This window comes from Oncorhynchus clarkii, chromosome 26, assembly GCF_045791955.1.
Source record: "Oncorhynchus clarkii lewisi isolate Uvic-CL-2024 chromosome 26, UVic_Ocla_1.0, whole genome shotgun sequence".
NCBI lineage: Eukaryota > Metazoa > Chordata > Actinopteri > Salmoniformes > Salmonidae > Oncorhynchus > Oncorhynchus clarkii.
This window is the reverse complement of record NC_092172.1, coordinates 10,083,783-10,105,101: the sequence shown is the minus strand read 5'-3', so window position 1 is coordinate 10,105,101 and position 21,319 is coordinate 10,083,783. Positions and strand designations below refer to the sequence as shown.

At 43.2% G+C, this 21,319-nt stretch overlaps 1 protein-coding gene across 2 annotated transcripts in view; it reads right to left on the bottom strand.

Annotated features, from left to right (window-relative positions):
• LOC139384299 (myosin light chain kinase 3-like) overlaps nucleotides 1–16,924 on the bottom strand; it is a 41,869-nt gene extending 24,945 nt beyond the window's left edge. Inside the window, exon 1 of one of the 2 annotated variants that reach the window (XM_071128970.1) lies at nucleotides 16,330–16,924. In XM_071128970.1, coding sequence (XP_070985071.1) covers nucleotides 16,330–16,407 — 78 coding nt within the window. In that variant the 5' untranslated portion in view covers nucleotides 16,408–16,924. Of the gene's footprint in view, nucleotides 1–362; nucleotides 1,138–16,329 lie in introns of those variants that run through there. The other variant, XM_071128969.1, reaches the window with a different exon arrangement.
• Nucleotides 16,925–21,319: the final 4,395 nt, after the last annotated feature.

The window sequence follows — 21,319 nt, the reverse complement described above, 5'->3', positions numbered from 1 at the left end:
AAGAGAAATCGTTCCCTTTATTTCACACCACATCATGTGGTGAACTAAAAAGGATAAAAAGTGCATATCTATACTGCAAATGATGAACTAATTTGACCTCATGTCTCCATTTGAATGAGAAGTATTTAAAAGTGTGAGAACAAAACAATGTACACTGTACACTATACAGAATGCACTGCGTTCTTTACAATTATTAAATTAAGTGGGTAAGGGTGAACCGGAGAGTCATGGCTCACAAAATAAATGAAAGCAGATGTTAATACCATAACTCAAAATAACTCAAACATTTTTAAGCACCTAAGAACATCACATTTACTGAAATGGCAAAGATGTGCCAGCCTGCTTCAGGATGACCTCACTGACCTCCTCCTCTTGGATGTACATTAGGCCCTGTTTCCTCCAGGGTACGATGCCTTTCAAGATGAACTCCACTATCTTGGAGCTTCGGAAGACTTCCCCCACGTATCCCCAGAGCTTGTCCATGGCTGAAACCGAGCTCTCTATTCCCTCAATCTTTTCCCGTTGCCATTTACCCTCCTGCTGCAGGTTCTTCAGCAGCGCCATGGTCTCCCCACACAGTACCTTGACCTCCGAGAACAAGGAAGGGTCCCCTCCACCTCCACGAGAGCCCCTGTCCTTGTCCTTTCTGAGCTGGGCCAGGTCCTTCTCCAGCGCCCCCATGCCCTGGCACACCATGTCCAGCCTCCTGAGGACCTCTGTCTGGCTGCAGGCTATCTGCTCCACCTTCACCTCCAGCTGATTCAGCTTGACCTCCATGCCTCCCAGGCTGTTCAGCAGGCTGTTTGTTGGCTTTTTCATTGCTCCAGAAGGGGCCCCAGCATTGTTCAATTTACCCCCCTCGTACATCTTGGCAATGCAGGAGGCCAATGTCTCTGGTTTACTCATAGTTCCAAGAAATTCCACACAGCGGGGAACAAGTGTCAGGTGAGACAACGGAAGCTGTGCTAATCCACCTTGCTCCAAGCTGCATTGGATCTATTTTAGTTGAAGCTCCCGAGGTGTTGTTGTTCCTCTCCCATACAGGCAGCTCTGTCGGACCCGGTTGTCTGTATGTGCCAGAGACATGACACCACTTAAATAAACACCAACTCTTCGTTATCTTATCTTTCCACTTGTCTCTCCCCTCCCCTCTCTCTACCTCTCTGTCCTAAAGTTTTTATATAGTAGCCCCCGCCACGGCCAAAATTCCAATGGCCGCTTGACGTCACCAAAACATTTAAATTCAACCTCAGAAGATGCTGTTGACTGGTGGGCACGGAATGACCTTTTGATTATGGCCTTTTGCCAGTATTAAGAGAGAGATGTTGTGAGCTTTGAAAAGGGTGTTGTTTTAAAATGTTGACCCATTGTCATGTTGCCTCCCCATTGGGATGTACAGGTTGTTTGTTTGCTTGTTTGTTTGTATATGTTTTAGTGTGTTTACTGGTGCTGATAGAGTGAAGTGAACCATTGGTGGATCTAAAGGTTCTGGTCCGCCCAGCACAGCTTCTCTGATTGGGCGACTGTACCCCATCATCGCTCAAAGGAACGTGACTTGACATTGCCTGACACCTCCCTTTAAAAATAAACCTCTGTAGACAGAGGAATGATGATGAAGTGCAAGCAGGAATCTAAGTAGTTGCCCTCTCCCTCTGGTCCAGGGTAGTGGATACTGGGGTTGGTTGTCTCGTGGGTTGGTTGTCACAGTGCTTGTTACTCCCAATCTAGAGTGTGCTGTGTAATAATTTTAAGATTCAAATGTGTGAATTCTTTGAAAGAACTCATCCGCCTAGTCAATTCATGTCAGCGTGACAAAACATCGAGGTGAGTGGAATGTATGTGTTTCTCACAGATAAAATAAAAAACATAAAGTATGTCTTGTTATTTTAGCTTATAAATGTTTGAATTATGGGATTATACATGAAAAATTATGTTTATCAAAAAGAGGAAAAGGGGAGCTATTCCAAACCTATTTCTGAGTTGCTAAGTCAAGCCATGTGGTAACTAGCATTGGTGGGGTAGGTTGTCACTATTAACTCCATTGTAACCATACTGTTCAGGGACATTGCCACTGCCAGTATACAATATATCCCAAGCTATTTTGTGCTGTTGCTATAAAGACATCCCTTCCCAGTAAAAACGAACAACTTTGGCCAACATATCAAAATGTGTTGGGAATATGTAGTGTGGAGAGCGTGTGCAGATTGGGAAGACGTCACCGAGACATCAGAATAGAATGTTGATGCCTGGCCGACGTATAAACGATGTAGAACTCTAGAATTTAGAATGTAGAATGTGAGACGTCTTTTTTTTTGTGAGACGTCTTGCTAATTAGCAAGCGATGTCTAAACTGCATCTTCCCAATGCATCACGTTGGACAGATGTGTCTGTGCTTTCTGGGAGTGTTGTCTCTCTCACACACATCTTTTTTATTTCACACACCCACACATGTACACATGCGTGTGCAAACATACGCATGCACACACACACATAAGAATTTCACTGTTGTATTCGGCGCAAGTGACAAATAAACTTTGATTTGATATACAAAAAAATGTCATACGTTATTCTCAAGGTATAAAATGCTGAATTCTGTTAGGAATATCGTTCTATCAAAGAAAAGCTATTTCTAAGACTGTGTGCTATATTGCGTTATTTCCTATTACAAAAAGAATAAGCTACAAGCAAACATTGTGACAACCCTGTGATGGGGCTGGTTGTCACAAGTGGGCAGAGTGTGTTTGATGGCGTATAACTTCATGTTGGAATAAAATATGAGAATAAAAAGAGTCCCTATTACCACCCAAGACCTTTCTTTTAATGTTGAAAAGAGTCTTGGAAGAGTCCCTACCGTCTCCCCTACTGTCCCATTGGATGGGAATGTTTTCTTGGAACATCCTGGCATTTTGTACTGCATGGGTCTTTCCCATCTCCCAGTTATTAATAAAGTATTCAGGTATTGCAAATACTGTTTGTTTTTTAAACTATTATTGAAAAGACAGTTCTATGACAAATGGACCTCAATGATGCAATCTGTGATTTTCAAAGATTCAACAAGCTAGACCTTCATAAAATATGTTCAGGCTAACATGCCCAGCTGTTGACAAAACAATTTGAAAGCAAAATCCTCTTGGTAAATATGTGTTACGGTCATTTCTGAGAAGTCAAACGTCTTGTCTCCTAATTCAGTTATCATACAGTGCCTTGCGAAAGTATTCGGCCCCCCTTGAACTTTGCGACCTTTTGCCACATTTCAGGCTTCAAACATAAAGATATAAAACTGTGTTTTTTTTGTGAAGAATCAACAACATGTGGGACACAATCATGAAGTGGAACGACATTTATTGGATATTTCAAACTTTTTTAACAAATCAAAAACTGAAAAATTGGGCGTGCAAAATTATTCAGCCCCTTTACTTTCAGTGCAGCAAACTCTCTCCAGAAGTTCAGTGAGGATCTCTGAATGATCCAATGTTGACCTAAATGACTAATGATGATAAATACAATCCACCTGTGTGTAATCAAGTCTCCGTATAAATGCACCTGCACTGTGATAGTCTCAGAGGTCCGTTAAAAGCGCAGAGAGCATCATGAAGAACAAGGAACACACCAGGCAGGTCCGAGATACTGTTGTGAAGAAGTTTAAAGCCGGATTTGGATACAAAAAGATTTCCCAAGCTTTAAACATCCCAAGGAGCACTGTGCAAGCGATAATATTGAAATGGAAGGAGTATCAGACCACTGCAAATCTACCAAGACCTGGCCGTCCCTCTAAACTTTCAGCTCATACAAGGAGAAGAATGATCAGAGATGCAGCCAAGAGGCCCATGATCACTCTGGATGAACTGCAGAGATCTACAGCTGAGGTGGGAGACTCTGTCCATAGGACAACAATCAGTCGTATATTGCACAAATCTGGCTTTTATGGAAGAGTGGCAAGAAGAAAGCCATTTCTTAAAGATATCCATAAAAAGTGTCGTTTAAAGTTTGCCAAAAGCCACCTGGGAGACACACCAAACATGTGGAAGAAGGTGCTCTGGTCAGATGAAACCAAAATTGAACTTTTTGGCAACAATGCAAAACGTTATGTTTGGCGTAAAAGCAACACAGCTCATCACCCTGAACACACCATCCCCACTGTCAAACATGGTGGTGGCAGCATCATGGTTTGGGCCTGCTTTCCTTCAGCAGGGACAGGGAAGATGGTTAAAATTGATGGGAAGATGGATGGAGCCAAATACAGGACCATTCTGGAAGAAAACCTGATGGAGTCTGCAAAAGACCTGAGACTGGGACTGAGATTTGTCTTCCAACAAGACAATGATCCAAAACATAAAGCAAAATCTACAATGGAATGGTTCAAAAATAAACATATCCAGGTGTTAGAATGGCCAAGTCAAAGTCCAGACCTGAATCCAATCAAGAATCTGTGGAAAGAACTGAAAACTGCTGTTCACAAAAGCTCTCCATCCAACCTCACTGAGCTCGAGCTGTTTTGCAAGGAGGAATGGGAAAAAATTTCAGTCTCTCGATGTGCAAAACTGATAGAGACATACCCCAAGCGACTTACAGCTGTAATCGCAGCAAAAGGTGGCGCTACAAAGTATTAACTTAAGGGGGCTGAATAATTTTGCACGCCCAATTTTTCAGTTTTTGATGTGTTAAAAAAGTTTGAAATATCCAATAAATGTCGTTCCACTTCATGATTGTGTCCCACTTGTTGTTGATTCTTCACAAAAAAATACACTTTTATATCTTTATGTTTGAAGCCTGAAATGTGGCAAAAGGTCGCAAAGTTCAAGGGGGCCGAATACTTTCGCAAGGCACTGTACATTCTGAGGATACTGCATGTCTTCATCCCAGCGCTGTGAATAGTGATGCGATGATTTGCTGAAATGACGGGTCCCTGTCTCCTGGTCCGGAGAGCAGAGGATGGCCCATAGAACCATCCATATGCAGCTGTAACACCGCCAAGTAGTAGACTTGAGTCCCTTAGGCCCAGTCTAATGGGCAGAATGGAAACTGGGTTCTTTATTTATAAAGCTCTTCCCAATGAGACTATAGGCTAGCTCTCTGCCTTGGGCCTATGCCAGGAACCATCCCACTGAAATGTAACCACATTATGCAATGGAGTGGCAATGGAAATCTCTGGTAGGATGCTGGCCCACAAAAGAAATGTGCCTCCGCTGTGGTTTTCCACAAGGGGTTTGTCTGACTGGGGGTGTGCCGCTCAGCAGCTCTGAACCATCATAACAACTCTATTTACCACCCCATAACCCAGGGTAGGCTAGTTAGCTAGCGTCCTAGCATATCAGAAAGTAAGCGTTGGCAGTAGCAGCGCTCCTAAATTATCATCCCCCGGAGGGCAGAGAGGGGGCAGGGGACCAGACGGCTGCAGAGTACGCGCACACCTTCCATCCGCCTGGATAACCTACTTCAGGAACGTAGGTACTCTCATCGCTTCTCTCCCTCCCTCCCTCCCTCCCTCCCTCCCTCCCTCCCTCCCTCCCTCCGTGAACACTCTGGATCAGAGCCTGAACCCATGAAGGTAGGGGGTCATACGCCTCACCGCGGTGGAGCGATGCAGGACGAGACAGCTGGGAGCAAGGGAGGTCAAGGGAGGTCACCAGCTCCAGCGGTGTCCGGCACTTCCTAATCCAGGATCCACAAGAGCAGAGGGACGGTCACATGATCTTCCACCTCCTGGGGCAGGAGTGAGTATCCCATCTTAATCACTTTCTGCTAAACTCTTTTGGTGTCCATCACACTAGTTGACTGTCCCTCGTGTACTGTGTCTGTTAGTGGATTCTGGTGCCACGGGGAACTTTATTGACCAGGTCCTTGCCTCCTCTCTTAACATTATCTCATACCCGCTCGCGTCTCTTTTCCAGGTTCAAGCCCTCCATAATCGGCCACCTGTCTTCCTCTTCATCACCCCTGGGACAGTGTTATCGACATGCTGGCAGGGTCTACGCCTCTGCATCTACCCTCTGTCGGTGGCTGAGACCCAGGCCATGGACGATTACATCCAAGAGGCGCTCCAACAAGGTTTCATCCTTATGTCCACTTCTCTTGCATCGGCTAGTTTCTTCTTTGTGGCCAAGAAGGATGGAAGGTTACATCCATGTATTGATTACAGAGGACTCAATGAAATCACCACAAAGTACCGTTACCCTCTCCCGTTGATGCCGGCAGCCATCGAACAGCTCCGCGTAGCATGGTTCTTTACCAAACTGGACCTGCAGAGTGCATATAATCTCATCCGCATCTGGGAGAGGGGTGAATGGAAGACTGCGTTTAGCACGATGTCTGGCCACTACGAGCACTTGGTGAATCCATTTGGCTTAGCCAATGCTCTGTCAGTGTTCTAGGCATTCATTAACGAGATGTCAGTGTTCCAGGCATTCATTAACGAGATGTTCAGGGACATGCTCGGACGCGAGGTGGTCGTGTAGATTGATGACATCCTGGTCTACTCGGCTACTCTGAAGGATCACATCACTCATGTCGCGCAGTTCTGGAACACCTTCTGGCTAACCACCATTTCATCAAGGCTGGGCGGCAGGTAGCCTAGTGGTTAGAGCATTGGGCCAGTAACCAAAAGGTTGCTAGATCGAATCCCCGAGCTGACAAGGTTCACATCTGTTGTTCTGCCCCTGAACAAGACAGTTAACCCACTGTTCCTAGGCTGTCATTGTAAATAAGAATTTCTTCTTAACTGACTTGCCTGGTTTAAACATTTTTTTAAAGGCTGAGATGTGCTAATTTCAAGGCAGTTTCCTTCTTAGGCTACTAAATCAGCATGCAGGGAATGAGGATGGCCGACAAGAAGGTAGATGCGGTCAGGTCATGGCCAGTCCCAGCCACAAAAAAAGGGGTTACAAAGGCTTTTGTGATTTTCCAACTTCTACTGCCATTTCATCAGGAACTTCAGCTCCGTCGCCGCCCCTCTCACCTCTCTTCTCAAGGTTGGTCCCCGTATGTTGGTGTGGAGCCCAGCAGCCGACGGGGCCATCTGTCTACTCAAGGGACATTTCACCTCCGCCCCATTGCTCAGACTGTCACGTCCTGACCTTAGTTCCTTTTTTATGTCTCTATTTTGGTTTGGTCAGGGCGTGAGCTGGGGTGGGCATTCTATGTTTTGTTCTACGTTTTGCACTTCTATGTGTTTGGCCTGGTATGGTTCCCAATCAGAGGTAGCTGTCAATCGTTGTCTCTGATTGAGAACCATACTTAGGTAGCCTGTTCCCACCTGTGTCTGTGGGTAGTTGTTTTCTGTCTCTGCACCAGACAGAACTGTTTCGTGTTGGTCTATTTTTGTTATTTTGTCTTAGTGTTCTGAGTTAAAATAAATATTAACATGGACACTTAACACTCTGCGTTTTGGTCCGATCTGGACTACTCTTCATCAGACAAAGAGGATTGTTACACAAACACCCAGATCCCATATCCTTTGTGGTTGAGGTAAACGCTTCAGAAGTGGGCGTGGGGGCAGTTCTGTCTCAACGACAGGGTAATCCACAGAAATTGTATCCATGTGCATATTACTCGAAGAAACTGTCCCCTGCAGAGAGGAATTACGACGTCTGTGATGTTGGCATTAGAGGAGTGGAGACACTGGCTGGAGGGCACCAAGGAACCATTCATCATTCCAACCGACCATCGGAACCTGGAATACATACTGACAATGAGGAGGCTGAATCCGCGCCAAGCAAAGTGGGCCCTTTTCTTCACAAGGTTCGACTTCACCCAGACCTATCGCCCAGGTTAAAAAAACACCAAAGCCGATGCCCTGTCCCTACGATTCGGCAGAGGGTTCTGTCCAGAATGCACCTGACTGTTGCTGGGAAGCAGGGCCGTGCGAAGACCTTTTGGGGGCATGTGCTGAAACAAAAAAAGGTCACCCTTCCACCCCAAAAAATGCCCTACAATCATGGTCATGGACTCATTGAGCAATTATTAGGCAACTTTGATGATTTAGTTACTGTATATAAAAGCAATAGATGGTCACATCTTAATGGCAAATTAAATGACACAAATAAATAACCCTTAGTCTGAAAGAAATGTAATGTTCCATCTATAATAACTCTGTAGTCATTTAGCACAGGTCTATTACATGTATTGCTTTACTTAACCCTTTACACTCGCGGAAAGTGGCCTAGATTGATAGGGACAAATTGAAATCTTTCTAACAAAATAACTCTAAAAAGCCATGGTAGCAATTGAACGAGAACACGTTGGATCTTCTGGGTAAATTATCAGACCAAATGTGAGGACACAACAGTTCACCTGACACAAGACTGAATCCAAACAACAACAAATGCTCAAAAGTTGCCCATTTAACGTGAGTGATTTCGAACGTCTGTCAAATGTAGAATGATTGTCAGTCAAAACCCATACAGAGCTGCGAAGCGGAGACCCTGAGCTCTGACATCATGTAGAGAATGTTACTGTACAGCCACTGCGTTCCAATTTAGGGGCTTATCAATGACCAAATCTGTCATTTCGACTACTTTAACAATGATTTGTGGGCAGTGGGTTCAGAACAACAGAAAATATTTTAAACATTTTTGGGGTGAAATTATACTTCCACCCAAAAGGGTGGGAGTATGTTCTCGGCAAAAGGTAGAGTCCTATCTGTGCACGCCTGCCGGGAGGAACCATTAGACATCAGACACACGGACAGTTTCCTTCATTTGCACAGCTGCTGTGGTACCACTAGAGTTACAAAACACATGTTTACTTGTATTTAATGTCTGTAACAGTGTCCGTAACAATAGCAGTAAAATAAACATGGCTCCTGGCAGTCACTAATAAAATCACAGAGTGGAAGACCATCAGACGAAGGAAGTAAAGGAGACCCAACTAACTGGACACTGAAGCTGTCTGTAGGAATACCATGGCTCTTTGTATTGAACAGGGTTAACCTGGTGTATTTGCCCTCTGAAATGGAAACGTGACACCAAAGCTACCTCCCTGACACAACAACGTTTCACACCTGTGAGGTCACTGGAGAGGGTATTCTGGGTTTCTTCCGGTCCTCTCCATCTAACCCTGTCTAACCATACCCCATGAAAGCCTATTGTCTACCAAAAGAGAGAACATATGAAAACTGTCTGACTGAACGCCTCTGCATATAGTTTCCATTCTTCTAGCTAGTGTTTACGGGGGCAGATCCATGTTACGTGACCACATTCTGTGAGGTGGGGTGAAGAAGAATTGGGGGTGGAGGTTAGTGGGAGGTTTGCTGTAAACGCAATAAAATCTAATTATATCTTTCCTGACAGGTGTGCACCTCTCTAAAGTGTACACAGCATGGAACATTCTGGAGTGCATGTCCTGCTAACAGTATTGTGTGCATGGGAAATTCTCTGGATTTGTATTCATATCTGACTGGTATACTGATTCATCAGAACAAGTGTTTGATGCATCTAAGTGTGCGTGGCAAGGTGTTTGCCTAGTGGGACTAGTTAGTGCTGTTGGCAGACCAGAGGAATCAGTATTTTGATCTGTTTGCAGAGCTAGTGATGGAATGTTTTTGCTGTACCTAATTCTCATCTTTCTCCATGACCCCTGACATTAACATGATACAGTGTACAGTTGAAGTCGGAAGTTTACATACACTTAGGTTGGAGTCATTCAAACTCGTTTTTCAACCACTCCACAAATTTCTTGTTAACAAATCTATAGTTTTGGCAAGTCTGTTAGGACATCTACTATGTGCATGACACAAGTAATTTAATAAAAAACCATAAACACCATGGGACCAAGCAGCCGTCATACCGCTCAGGAAGGAGACGTGTTCTGTCTCCTAGAGATGAACCTACTTTGGTGTGAAAAGTGAAAATAAATCCCAGACCAACAGCAAAAGTCCTTGAGAAGACGCTAGAGGAAACAGATACAAAAGTATCTATATCCACAGTAAAAATGAGTCCTATGTCGATAACCTGAAAGACCGCTCAACAAGGAAGAAGCCACTGCTCCAAAACCACCATAAAAAAAGCCAGATTATGGATTGCAACTGCACATGGGGACAAAGATTGTACTTTTTGGAGAAATGTCCTCTGGTCTGATGACACAAAAATAGAACTGTTTGGCCATAATGACCATGTTTGTTTGGAGGAAAAAGGGGCTTGCAAGCTGAAGAACACCATTCCAACCGTGAAGCACGGGGTTGGCAGCATCATGTTGTGGGGGTGCTTTGCTGCAGGAGGAACTGGTGCACTTCACAAAATAGATGGCATCATGAGGGAGGAAAATTATGTGGATATATTGAAGCAACATCTCAAGACATCAGTCAGGAAGTTAAAGCTTGGTCGCAAATGGGTCTTCCAAATGGACAATGACCCCAAGCATACTTCCAAAGTTGTGGCAAAATGGCTTGGAGTGGCCATCACAAAGCCCTGACCTCAATCCTTTAGAACATTTGTGGGCAGAACTGAAGAAGCGTGTGCGAGCAAGGAGGCGTACAAACCTGACTCAGTTACACCAGCTCTGTCAGGAGGAATGGGCCAAAATTCACCAAACTTATTGTGGGAAGCTTGTGGAAGGCTACCCGAAACATTTGACCCAAGTTAAACAATTTAAAGGCAATGCTACCAAATACAAATTGAGTGTATGTGTAATAGGGTTGGTTATGTTTCCACTTGCCTCTAAAGAAATGTGTATTTAATGTTCAAGCATTCTTATTGGTTGGTTCAACTCTGATGACAATAAGGTGTGTTGTGATTGGCCCCACTTGCAGATAGGGGGAGATCGCGAACGTCAGGCCTTCCCAGTATGAAAATGTGATGCAGGGGGTAGGTCACGTTCTGATTTATATTTTATATTTTACAATGTGTACAAGTTTGCTGTACGTTACTGATTTATACATGTGTGGGTATATGGTACCTGTTAGGGATTGAAGGGCTTTCTGGGATGTGCTTTGGCATATGATTGCTGTAAATAAGTGTGTTAGCTAGCATACACTGATGTAATGGACACATAAGCCCACTGCTAACACAGTTGTCTTCATGCTACAGATTTTGCCATCGACAGCCATCAATAACATTAAGCCCAAATAAATGATGCTCAACTGGGACCACTGGCTGATGTGATTTATTTGGAGAAAACACAACGCAAGGAGAGTACGATTTACATCTACATCTATCTATTATATTTCAAAATTTGAAGTAGGCTATATGAGCATACATGTTATAGATCCGTTGTCGTATTACTTGTGAGGCACTGCTGAGTGGGCATACATTTAACTAATTAGCTTTTTCTTTTTACTTTACTGGGCCGATGGTGCCTGCATCTATGGTCAGTCTCAGTGGAGAGAGAGAGCAGCAGACTGATGGTCCGCCTCTCAACATCCCGTCCGCTCTCCCTGTCCTCCACTGACACTCACCAAAAAGGGACACCATCTTCCAGTTGATGGCAAAACTCGAGTCGCACGGCATTATTTCTGCCTCATGCACAGATGCATATTGTTACTTTTATGAACAGAGAATGTGAAATATTCCTATTAAAAAAGACACAAGCAGCTAATAATGACAACAACGCCAGCCTATCGATACACTTTCCTACTCATTGATTACTGCTGCAATGCTTGTTGTAGCGCTGAATGGAAATAGGAAGAAATAAAGCGCATTTCATGGCTTACAGAGTGTTGACAGGGCTGAGTAAGAACTTAAACATCAACTCACTTATAAAAACAGCAGCTCTTTGCTGTATTCGTTGGCAGTCTCTCTCTAGTCATGGTTTTACATTTTTTGAAATCTCACAGTTTCAATTTCGCTGAAGCTTCATTTGATGCCTGCTATGTTACTGCAGACACGGTAATCGGAGCCATCCGATTGGCCAGTGGAAGACCTATAGTACACTTCATTTGCTGTCTGAGCCCTCCGGGAAGCCAGAGTTTGTACATTAAGACACATAAATCTTTGAAAATGGCAACGGTTCGCCTACGCGGGCGCAGGGCTGCTGAATCGGGTGCACCTACCGTAACCCATATACAGTGCCTTGCGAAAGTATTCGGCCCCCTTGAACTTTGCGACCTTTTGCCACATTTCAGGCTTCAAACATAAAGATATAAAACTGTGTTTTTTTGTGAAGAATCAAAAACAAGTGGGACACAATCATGAAGTGGAACGACATTTATTGGATATTTTAAACTTTTTTAACAAATCAAAAACTGAAAAATTGGGCGTGCAAAATTATTCAGCCCCTTTACTTTCAGTGCAGCAAACTCTCTCCAGAAGTTCAGTGAGGATCTCTGAATGATCCAATGTTGACCTAAATGACTAATGATGATAAATACAATCCACCTGTGTGTAATCAAGTCTCCGTATAAATGCACCTGCACTGTGATGGTCTCAGAGGTCCGTTAAAAGCGCAGAGAGCATCATGAAGAACAAGGAACACACCAGGCAGGTCCGAGATACTGTTGTGAAGAAGTTTAAAGCCGGATTTGGATACAAAAAGATTTCCCAAGCTTTAAACATCCCAAGGAGCACTGTGCAAGCGATAATATTGAAATGGAAAGAGTATCAGACCACTGCAAATCTACCAAGACCTGGCCGTCCCTCTAAACTTTCAGCTCATACAAGGAGAAGACTGATCAGAGATGCAGCCCATGATCACTCTGGATGAACTGCAGAGATCTACAGCTGAGGTGGGAGACTCTGTCCATAGGACAACAATCAGTCGTATATTGCACAAATCTGGCCTTTATGGAAGAGTGGCAAGAAGAAAGCCATTTCTTAAAGATATCCATAAAAAGTGTTGTTTAAAGTTTGCCACAAGCCACCTGGGAGACACACCAAACATGTGGAAGAAGGTGCTCTGGTCAGATGAAACCAAAATTGAACTTTTTGGCAACAATGCAAAACGTTATGTTTGGCGTAAAAGCAACACAGCTCATCACCCTGAACACACCATCCCCACTGTCAAACATGGTGGTGGCAGCATCATGGTTTGTGCCTGCTTTTCTTCAGCAGGGACAGGGAAGATGGTTAAAATTGATGGGAAGATGGATGGAGCCAAATACAGGACCATTCTGGAAGAAAACCTGATGGAGTCTGCAAAAGACCTGAGACTGGGACGGAGATTTGTCTTCCAACAAGACAATGATCCAAAACATAAAGCAAAATCTACAATGGAATGGTTCAAAAATAAACATATCCAGGTGTTAGAATGGCCAAGTCAAAGTCCAGACCTGAATCCAATCGAGAATCTGTGGAAAGAACTGAAAACTGCTGTTCACAAATGCTCTCCATCCAACCTCACTGAGCTCGAGCTGTTTTGCAAGGAGGAATGGGAAAAAATTTCAGTCTCTCGATGTGCAAAACTGATAGAGACATACCCCAAGCGACTTACAGCTGTAATCGCAGCAAAAGTTGGCGCTACAAAGTATTAACTTAAGGGGGCTGAATAATTTTGCACGCCCAATTTTTCAGTTTTTGATTTGTTAAAAAAGTTTGAAATATCCAATAAATGTCGTTCCACTTCATGATTGTGTTGTTGATTCTTCACAAAAAAATACAGTTTTATATCTTTATGTTTGAAGCCTGAAATGTGGCAAAAGGTCGCAAAGTTCAAGGGGGCCGAATACTTTCGCAAGGCACTGTACATATATTTTTTTATTTTACATTTATTTTACCAGGTAAATTGACTGAGAACACATTCTCATTTACAGCAACGACCTGGGGAATAGTTACAGGGGATAGGAGGGGGGATGAATGAGCCAATTGTAAACTGGGGATGATTATGTTGCCATGATTGTATGAGGGCCAGATTTGGGAATTTAGCCAGGACACCAGGGTTAACATTATCGTATGATAAGAGCCATGGGATCTTTAGTGACCACAGAGAATCAGGACACCCGTTTAACATCCCATCCGAAAGACAGCACCTTACACAGGGCAATGTCCTCAATCACTGCACTTGGGCATTGGGATCTTTTTTTCTAGACCAGAGGTTTAAAATTCAGGGATTCAGGGATTCAAATTCAGGGATTCAGAGTTTCCAATTAAGGGACTGACCTGAACCAACCCTGCTTAGCTTCAGAAGCAAGCCAGCAGTGGGATGCAGGGTGGTATGCTGCTGGCCCGAGATTAATAAAAAGAAAATAGGAACACAAGGATTTATTGACTAGGAGTGACTTGAAGATTGCGATTGAAAGGTTGGTGACCACTGCTCTAGAAAATTGTTCAATCTCGTGTGGTGCTTCTCTCCATTGGCTGATATTTCTTCTGCTTGGGTCCCAGAGGTGTTGTGTGGCAGTCTCGGGGCTACTGTGCACCCGCAGAGTTTAAAAGGAATGTTGCTCATAAATCACTCAACAAGTACAGCTTCCCAGAGGATAATAGGGACTTGTGTATGTTCTTAAGCCAGCTGCCAGAGTTAAAGCTATGGATAATACACCAGTGGTTGGTGCCGTTTAAGATGAGGGAGGACAAATCTATTTTTTTATGAGCATGGACAAATTTTATTACAGCATATTGAATGACTGTCATTCATATTCCTTTCACCCAGCTCAATATAACATCGATAGGTTTAGGATAGTGCATGATAGTCGAATTTTCCCTATACCCATCGTTTGGTTTCTACAACCTAGCCTATGAATTAATGTTTACATTGTAGGTACATAGGTCGAGAGAAGAATGTGAGTAATCGAGGTGACAGACATTGACACATTCAATACCGCCTTGCACACTCTTGCCTGCATCTAGCTAATCTAGGGTGTATTCATTAGTCTAACAGTTGCAAACGAGAGTTTCTAATGGACAAATTCAGGTATGTTTATCCCTGTTTCGATCTGTTTGCTTCCATTTAAGAAATGTTTTTCAACAGAATTGGAGGAATGATCCCACACAGCCTACATTGTTGTCACCATGTTAAAGTCATAGTCAACATACTGTAGTTACTAGAACTAACACGTTATTAAACCTGCTACAATCAAGCAGTGCAGTGTACAGTCAACAGCAAGCAGTTTAGCAGCTGCTCCGGCGGGCACCAGTGGCAATAAATGTATAAAGCCAAAATCTTACCTTGACTTGGGAGAATTCCAGTTTTGGATAGTCATAGCCAACTGTTCAACTATTGTCTTTCTCTCTCTTTGAGTCAACTACTCACCACATTGTATGCACTGAAGTGCTAGCTAGCTGTAGCTTATCCTTTAGGTACTAAATGCATTCTCTGATCTTTGATTGGGTGGACAACATGTCAGTTCATGCTGCAAGAGCTCTGGTAGGTTGGAGGACGTCCTCCGGAAGTTGTCATAATTACTTTGTAAATCTATGGAAGTGGGTGAGAACTACAAGCCTCCTAGGTTTTTTAATGAAGTCAATGTACCCAGAGGAGGATGGAAATTAGCTGTCCTCCAGCTACACCATGGTGCTACTCTACAGAATTTATTTGAGGCTCCTGTAGACCTTCATTGCAAAACAGTGTGTTTTAATTATTTGGTGACGTGAATATATTTAGTATAGTTTTAACTAAAAAGGGTAACATTTTTAATGTTTCACTATTTTTATTTGTTGAAATTCACTAAGGAGGATCGTCCTCCCCTTCCTTCTCTGAAGAACACACAAACACACACACACACACACACACAAACTGTTATCATTTCCCTGAAGATATTTTTGATATGGATAGACAAAAACAGACCTTCCAAACTTTTTTTCTGCAAGAAGTCATGTTTTCAGCAAGCTTGTTGAACAAATGATCTAACCCTGAGTGCTATGCTTCACATATTATTTAAGAACATAAAATAAAAAGTATTACTTCACAAGGAAGTCTTAATTCAAGGACTTGAAAGGTAATTGAGAAAAACAAGACTCAGCCGCAATAACTCACTCCTCTCCCAAATTTTATTTTCCACCTGACCACCTCCAAATAACATTCCCCCGTGCTCCCATGCTGTGTTAAGGGCAATGCTGAAAACTAAAGGAGTTAGCTATGGTACAGTGAATGTGACTTGGTCTCGCTTCACTGACCGATTACTAATGTGATTTTGAGCACGAGGCTGTTTGTTCGTTTCTGTTCAGTGATGCCGATGCATCGTTTTCTTTGAGTGTATGATGATTTGTGTTTCAATATTATGTAACCCCTGGTCCTTATGAATAAAATAATAAAACATAAATGTTCTAGAGTCTAGCCAGTAATTCATTTAGTTTTGTCTAGCGTCTTTTATTAGATGCCTATCATTATTAGGCAACCTTGTGTGACCAATGGTCTGTCTTGAATCATCAGACATTTCATCACGAACCTGATTAAATAAAATGACAAAAATAAAACTAGCTTGTATAACCTCAACCCAGAAGCAATGAGAGCCAGGTCCCTTACCGTGAACTTTTGGATGTAGTCAGACACGCTGAAACCTCCAGTGCGTAGAAGGAGAGTTCTGTAGACGGAGGTCCCCATCACTTTCTCTCTGCCTAAGGTTAGGACCTACAGTTCTCCATACCAGGGTCTCTATGCCTTATGGAGAATGGGGAAGCCGGGCCCTCTGGGTACTGAAACATAGTGGAAAAGAAAGATGGGTACTGACAGAGACAACTCTATCTTATCACCCGGTGCCTCGTCCTGTGCTGTAGCCGGGTCCCTGTCCTGTCCCCTCCCGTATTGATATCAGCACTGCACCAGCACCACAGCCGAGCCCAGAGCGAAGAGCACTTCCTGCAGGGAGATAACAGCTGCCTGCGATTAGGCAGGGTATGCACGAAATGTGAGTGTCCTGTTTTATTAATAGGGGTTCAGATTGGCCTTTTTGTTTTGGAAAGTCTCTGTGGGGGTCCTCCTCCCACCCAGTGATGATGAGAGGATGATTCCTAGTCTGAGGTGAAGAGAGCCCGTTCTCAGATATCTCACGAATGCCCTCTCTCTGCACCCCACTGAAGTTAATACCAGTTTACCCCACCCTGTTTACCCCTCCGTGTGTGTTTTGAGTGCGTGCGTGTGTGAACCTGTTAGGGATCTGATCCCACACGACTCTGCTTTGGGGCAACAGAAGGTGCGTCACCAACACTCAAATGCAGTGGCATCGTGTTGCTGGTCTTAACCTCAAAACCACCCAAGTCTTAGACTCAGGGAAAAAGAGGACTCCTCTCAGCCTGGCTCAACAGGGTTTCAGGTGGGATGGAAAAGTCTTCACCTCCTGGCAAGCATCCCACTGCAGTTTTTTCCTCCTCAGACAGAACACCTTGTTGAGAAGTGCAGGGTATTTTTGGAATATTGTCTACAGGCTCTGCTGTCCGCAGGGGAAGTGTCAGCTCTATGATGCAGGAAGAGGTATGCACGCCAGAGGGATGATGTCACAATGGTCCTAAGGAGATGATGATGATGATGGTGCACATTGTCATTATCGCTGACCTGTTAACCTGTCACTGTGTATGTACACGTGCTTGAGCCACACATATGACATATCTATTATGAACAGCATGTACTAGTGTGTGGCTGGTGGGGCGGTGGACTGTTACAATGCCATAATCCTCCTTCTGATGTGGATGCTGCTTCAGTTAACTGTCTGCCTTTAGACATCACAGGACAGCTGGTGGGTAAGGGAACAGCATGATTCAAACTGTTGTCATGACTGGTGTGTATAGAGTTTTACACGTTCTGTCTTCAGTTGTACACAATCTGTCTTTCTTGGATGCCTGACGTGTGTGTCTGCCTCTGCTGTCGTCCTTGTCTCTGCCTCTGACTCACTTCATGTGGAATGGTACTCAATGTCCCGTCCTCTCCGACCAAGGTTTTTTTTGTTGTCAAAACAGCCCACTGAGTCCTCCGAGACGGATACACAGGCACTCTAACATGACTGTTAGATATAAATGGAAAGCGGGATGATTCTCCCAAACAAGACTTAACAGGGGCGTTTCATCTCCTGAAACAATATGTTGTTTACAGTGCTGTTCACTTACTGTAGCGGTCCCTTGGACGCTAGGACTTCAGAATGACTGTCCAGTATTTCATTGAAAGAGATGTTTCTACCACAGGAGGTTGGTGGCACGTTAATTGGGGAGGACGGGCTCGTGATACTGGCTGGAGCGCAATAAGTGGAACGGTATCAAATACATCAAACACATGTTTTGATGCCATTCCATTTACTCTGTTCCAGCCATTATTATGAGCCATCCTCCCCTCAGCAGCCTCCACTGGTTTCCTTAGTGCTTCCATCTAAATCCAGAGTCAGAGAAAGAAACAAGCAACGGAGGAAGATTCCTCTCATGTTCTCTTCATCCATCAATCCGTTTCATTAAAAATAGCTGGACTGACTAATGTTCCTTGAAGTAGAGTGGCTTATAATTATATAAACCCCTTTTCATGTGAGGTTTGTTCATTTGAAGACGTTTGATTAAATTCTTTCTGGCATATATGATGTCATAGCAGAGGAGACTGAGAGATCAGCATTTCACAAAAATGAACACTTACTGTGATTTTTGTCAACTAAGCACTTGATCATAATGTCACTGGATTGCCCTCCAGTGGTTGAAAGGGAGACTACGTAGCATATTAGCGTTTCAATGCCAAAGAAAAGGACTGTACCCAATTCAAATTGTATGTGTTCTGCTTTGAATTGTCATTTGAATAAATCAAATGATTTGGCTTTCAGCATGAATCCTTTTCTCAAATGACAGGCAGTGAATCTGGTCTCTGTATATCACCGTAGCAGTTGGTTACCTGAATGCTAGCACATAACCCTTGTAGTCAGTCTAGGGGCTCTTTCTTATCTTATGACAAGGCTTCTTTTTCCATTAGGCGGGAAATATCATGTTCTTCCTGTCAAATGGCTTCTTGTTGAATTATGGCATTATTTGTTACTGTGTGTTGATGTTTACAAACTTGATGATAAAGTGTGCACTTTACACAATCCCATGTCTTCTGTGTAGCACATCAAATCAAATCAAATTGTATTAGTCACATGCGCCGAATACAACAGGCGCAGTAGACCTTACAGTGAAATGCTTACTTACGAGCCCCTAACCAACAATGCAGTTTAAAAAAGGAACAAGCAATTAAAGAGCATCAGTAAAATAACAATAGCGAGATTATATACAGAGGGGTACCGGTACAGAGTCAATGTGCGGGGTTAGTTGTTAGTTGAGGTAATATTTACATGTAGGTAGAGTTATTAAAGTGACTATGCATAGATGATAACAGAGAGTAGCAGCTGTGTAAAGGCACTCAAATATACATTAGCATGCAGTAATTTGCGCATGTTATGAAGGAAGTAGGGTCTATAGCAGAGAAAGGGTAAACATTTAAATGTTGGTCTAAGGACATGAGGAGGGTGGTTCACAGTTTGACATTTGTTTACCAGTAGGCAACATACTCAAACACGCCTGACAAGCATGGATTATATGCAAGCTATTGTATTGTGCAGATAATAAACCGAACAGATTCGATTTAAAAAGTAATACTGTTAGAAGGAGTATTAGCTACTGTATGTTTAATCATTTTTATAATAATACAATTGTCCTCAAAATTCCTTCAGAATATACAGCTAATAATATACCGTATCTCATGTTACATTGGAAAGTAGCCAGGTTACATGTGCCAAGATCTGAACAAAGAACTCTCTCCCTGGTTAATGAGATCACATGCGAGTCATGTGACTTGGGGAACCCTCCACACTGAACAAACAGCAACTTTGTTTGAGTAAGAATAACTGACTTTTAGTGTGCACATGTCTCTCTCTCTCTCTCTCTACACCCCTCTTCTCTCTCTCCATCTTTCTGTCTATGGGCCTGGGTGCTTAATATTGCTCACTTCACTATTTCCTGTTAGATATAAAGCCAGGGATCTCAGTGTTCCTGGGGGCATGTGGTAATAGGGCATGGTATTCAGGCTGGGCCAGGCCCATTTCATCATTAACAGCCCTGCTCAGCCTGGCCTCAGCGTGTTCATTTCAGCCCCACTACCAGCCATATGCAGTTATGATCCATCTGCAAACGGTCTTACTGTCATCATTAAACTTTCTCACAGAACAGTGTGTCATTTCTGAAATGTGCTCATCAGGTAACATCCTTTATCCTTCTGCCCTTAAAAATATCCAAATAAGGTCTGACTGCCTGAATGATTTCCATTAACAATCGATTCTTATATCAGTCATGTTCTACATTTCACAGAAAATAGTTATTTTCTCAGAAAAGATCATTAACATTGAGTTTCAGTATTTGGAGCTGTGGTTGACTAAAATATTGTCATGCCTTTCTTTTCAAATGTGCTTGTAGATAGTGGACGGATGTGCATTATTCAGTGTTTGAATGTATTCGACACAGAGGCCCAATGTGAAAGTAGACACCCATCTCCTGTGGTTTTGCATTGCAACAGGCAGGCTTTACTCAAGTATTTTATGTAAATGATGGCTTTGAGAAGAAAGAAAATCCCGGGTTCACCCTGAATCCCTTCTTCGTTGTGTGTATGTCTCCTCTGACTATTTGGGGGAAATTAATACGTTTTACGGCAGCCAATCCACATAATCCCAATGACATAAAAAAAATGCATCCTGGATAATTTACAGCAATATACTGCCAATGCCCTACTCTTATGAAACATAATCTGGGTTCTGTCAATTTCCTGGAATTTAAGGGTCAAAGTTCTTTAATCCAACTCTCAAATAACCTTTGCATTACTTCACTTAGATTCTAATGAATTACTTTCCCCCTTATAGGAACAGTACTGTCTTTTGTTTTTACTCAGATGTATTTCCCATAGGGGCATGCTGAGCACTGCCTCTTTCTAGTTCACTGAATGGCCACAGTTTCTCGCAAGGACTGAGGTGTCAATAATACAGCACACAGAACCCTTTTCCGAACCAAGAAGAAAGTCTCGTCATTACAGCTCATCATTAACAGCCCTGCATCGCATATTAAAATGCCAGCAGTGTTTCCTCTCAGGTTTCACTCATTGTATGAATAACCAGGATATGATGTAAGCATGTTTCTGTACATTCATACATGTATACAATACAGTTGGGTGAACAAAGAAGAGGCCAGGCAGTTGAAAATGTCTCCAACAGGATTACCCTGTTAGGTTGAAATCTGTTGAGAGTTCCATGGAAACTGGGATGTGTTCCAGACGGATGAATCGTTAATGGCAGGGCCTTTCCCCTGTGGAGGGAGGCAGAGCAGAGCTGGAGAAATGGCAGCAGCAGCTGTCTCCAGGAGAAATGGGCAGGTTACAAGCAGGTGTCTCAGGGGCCCAGTCCATCCCTCACTGCCTGCTGCAGGGTAACGTATAGAGACATGAGAGGGTTGGTAATACACACCATTCACTAGTACTATAGTGTATGTGCAGTAAATCAACAAAGTACAACACACTCTTAAATAAAAAA